This window comes from Neopelma chrysocephalum, unplaced genomic scaffold (genome assembly GCF_003984885.1).
Source record: "Neopelma chrysocephalum unplaced genomic scaffold, ASM398488v2 Primary Assembly neopelma1_97321, whole genome shotgun sequence".
Taxonomy (NCBI): domain Eukaryota; kingdom Metazoa; phylum Chordata; class Aves; order Passeriformes; family Pipridae; genus Neopelma; species Neopelma chrysocephalum.
This window is the reverse complement of record NW_020925962.1, coordinates 1-2,005: the sequence shown is the minus strand read 5'-3', so window position 1 is coordinate 2,005 and position 2,005 is coordinate 1. Positions and strand designations below refer to the sequence as shown.

The 2,005-nt window shown below is 65.9% G+C and overlaps 1 protein-coding gene across 1 annotated transcript in view; it reads left to right on the top strand.

Moving 5' to 3' along the window:
* LOC113961597 (E3 ubiquitin-protein ligase DTX1-like) overlaps positions 1–2,001 on the top strand; it is a gene marked incomplete at its 3' end in the record, with an annotated part of 7,835 nt that extends 5,834 nt beyond the window's left edge. Inside the window, exons 4-5 of the mRNA XM_027672021.1 lie at positions 1,432–1,716; positions 1,846–2,001. Coding sequence (XP_027527822.1) covers positions 1,432–1,716; positions 1,846–2,001 — 441 coding nt within the window. The remainder of the gene's footprint in view (positions 1–1,431; positions 1,717–1,845) is intronic.
* Positions 2,002–2,005: the final 4 nt, after the last annotated feature.

Below are 2,005 nucleotides of genomic sequence, written 5' to 3'. Positions count from 1 at the left end.
GGGATCGCTGCGGAGGGGGTGTGGTGATCCGTGCCATGCCATGCCGTGCCGTGCCATGCCACGCTCTCCATGGCAGGCAGAGGACGTGGGGTGCCTGTTCCCCGGAGGAATTGTGTCGCCAGTGGCCAGACACAGCTGTGTGACACAGCCGGTGGCACGATGCCACCGAGCAGGTCCCTGGGCAGGGAGCACAGCCCCCGTGTCCATGTGGGAATGACTCACGGAGGGCAGGGGGTGGGTGAGCAGACCTCGGTGGGGTGTCCTGGGAGGGGTCCTTGTCTTGGCACCCGAGTCCCCACGGCTGTACCCCTCAGGGGATTGTCCTGATGTCCCTTCAGGGTCCTTGGCACCGAGCTGGGGGGGGGGGCTGGGGGTCAGGTGGGGTCACTGAGCAGCCCCCTGGTACGTTTCCTTCCCCTCTGCTTTGGCCCCCACGTGCCGCGTGCTGGGTTGAGCCATCCCTGTCCCTGTCCTGTCCCTGTCCCTGTCCCTGTCCCTGTCCCGGCACACAGGTCCCATCCCACGCGCCCCCATGGACAGGTAAGAGGGGACCAGGAACGCCCTGGTGAGGGCTGAGCCGCCGGCCTTGGTGGGAGTGAAGGAGCTTTGGGAATGTGAGGGAAAACGCCCCCAGCCGCGGTTCCTGTGAGGCTGAGCACTGCCGAACTCATCACTGCCATGGCAGGGGTAGGGGGGCTTTGGGGGCAGGGAGGGGGATGAAGCCACTGGTGGGGGCTTTTCCCGCCCCCCAGGGCAGGAGCACTTGGGCACAGGGCTCTGCTGGGCTTTGCTCCTTATCCTTCATCCCAGTGCCTGCCCCAGTCCTTCCTTCCTTTCCTTCCTTCCTTTCCTTCCTTCCTTCCTTTCCTTCCTTCCTTCCTTCCTTCCTTCCTTCCTTCCTTCCTTCCTTCCTTCCTTCCTCCCTTCCTCCCTCCCTCTCTTCCTCCTTTCTTCTCTCCCTGCCTTCCTTCTTTTCTTCCCTTCCTTCCCTTCCGTCCCTCCATCCCACCCCCCATGGACACCCCATTCCCGTGGTGATGTGGGACACTGGATGTCACCATTGGGACACCCCGATGAAGCTCCACCCCGGGTCAAGGATGATGTGATGTCCCCAGTGCCACCGGGTGCCCAGGGATGGACAGGTGGCACTGGGTGACAACCCCGTGGGACAGGACACCCTACCCTGTGTCCCATGGGCAGGACACTGCCTGGGGACAGTGCCAGCCCCATGGGATGGGACAGGAGTCCCCCAAGCTGGCAAGGGGACACCTTGCCCTGTGTCCCATGTGGAGCTGGGGACAGTGCCAGCCCTGTGGGATAGGACAGCAGCCCCTCTAGTTGGTAAGGGGACGTTGTGCCCGGTGTCCCACGGGGAGGGCACTACCCTGGGGACAGTGCCAGTCCTGTAGGATTGGACAGCAGCTCCCTAAGATGGCAAGGGAACACCCTGCCCTGTGTCCCACGGGGAGGGCACTACCCTGGGGACAGTGCCAGCCCCGTGGGAATGGACAGCAGCCCCCCCAGGGCTGGTGAGGGGACACCCTGCCCTGTGTCCCGTGAGGAGGACGCTGCCCTGGGGACACGCCATGCGCGGAGGGCACAGTGCCAGCCCTGCCAGCCGGGCTGAGCCCCTTCCCCTCCCCTCTCCGTGCAGGGTCCCGGCCCTCCCAGTCAAGAACCTGAACGGCACCGGCCCCGTCCATCCCGCCCTCGCAGGTAAGGGCGGTCCGGCCGCCGGCTGCGTGTCACCGCCGGGTGACATCGCGGGCAGGGCACGGGGCCGGGCCGCTGCCAGGCGGCGGGAAGGACGGACGGACGGACAGACAGCCCCTTTCCCCGGCGCAGGGATGACGGGGATCCTCATGTGCGCCGCCGGGCTGCCCGTGTGCCTGACCCGCGCCCCCAAACCCATCCTGCACCCGCCGCCCGTCAGCAAGAGCGACATCAAACCTGTGCCCGGAGTCAACGGCATCTGCAGGAAAACCAAGAAGAAGCAGCTCAAGAA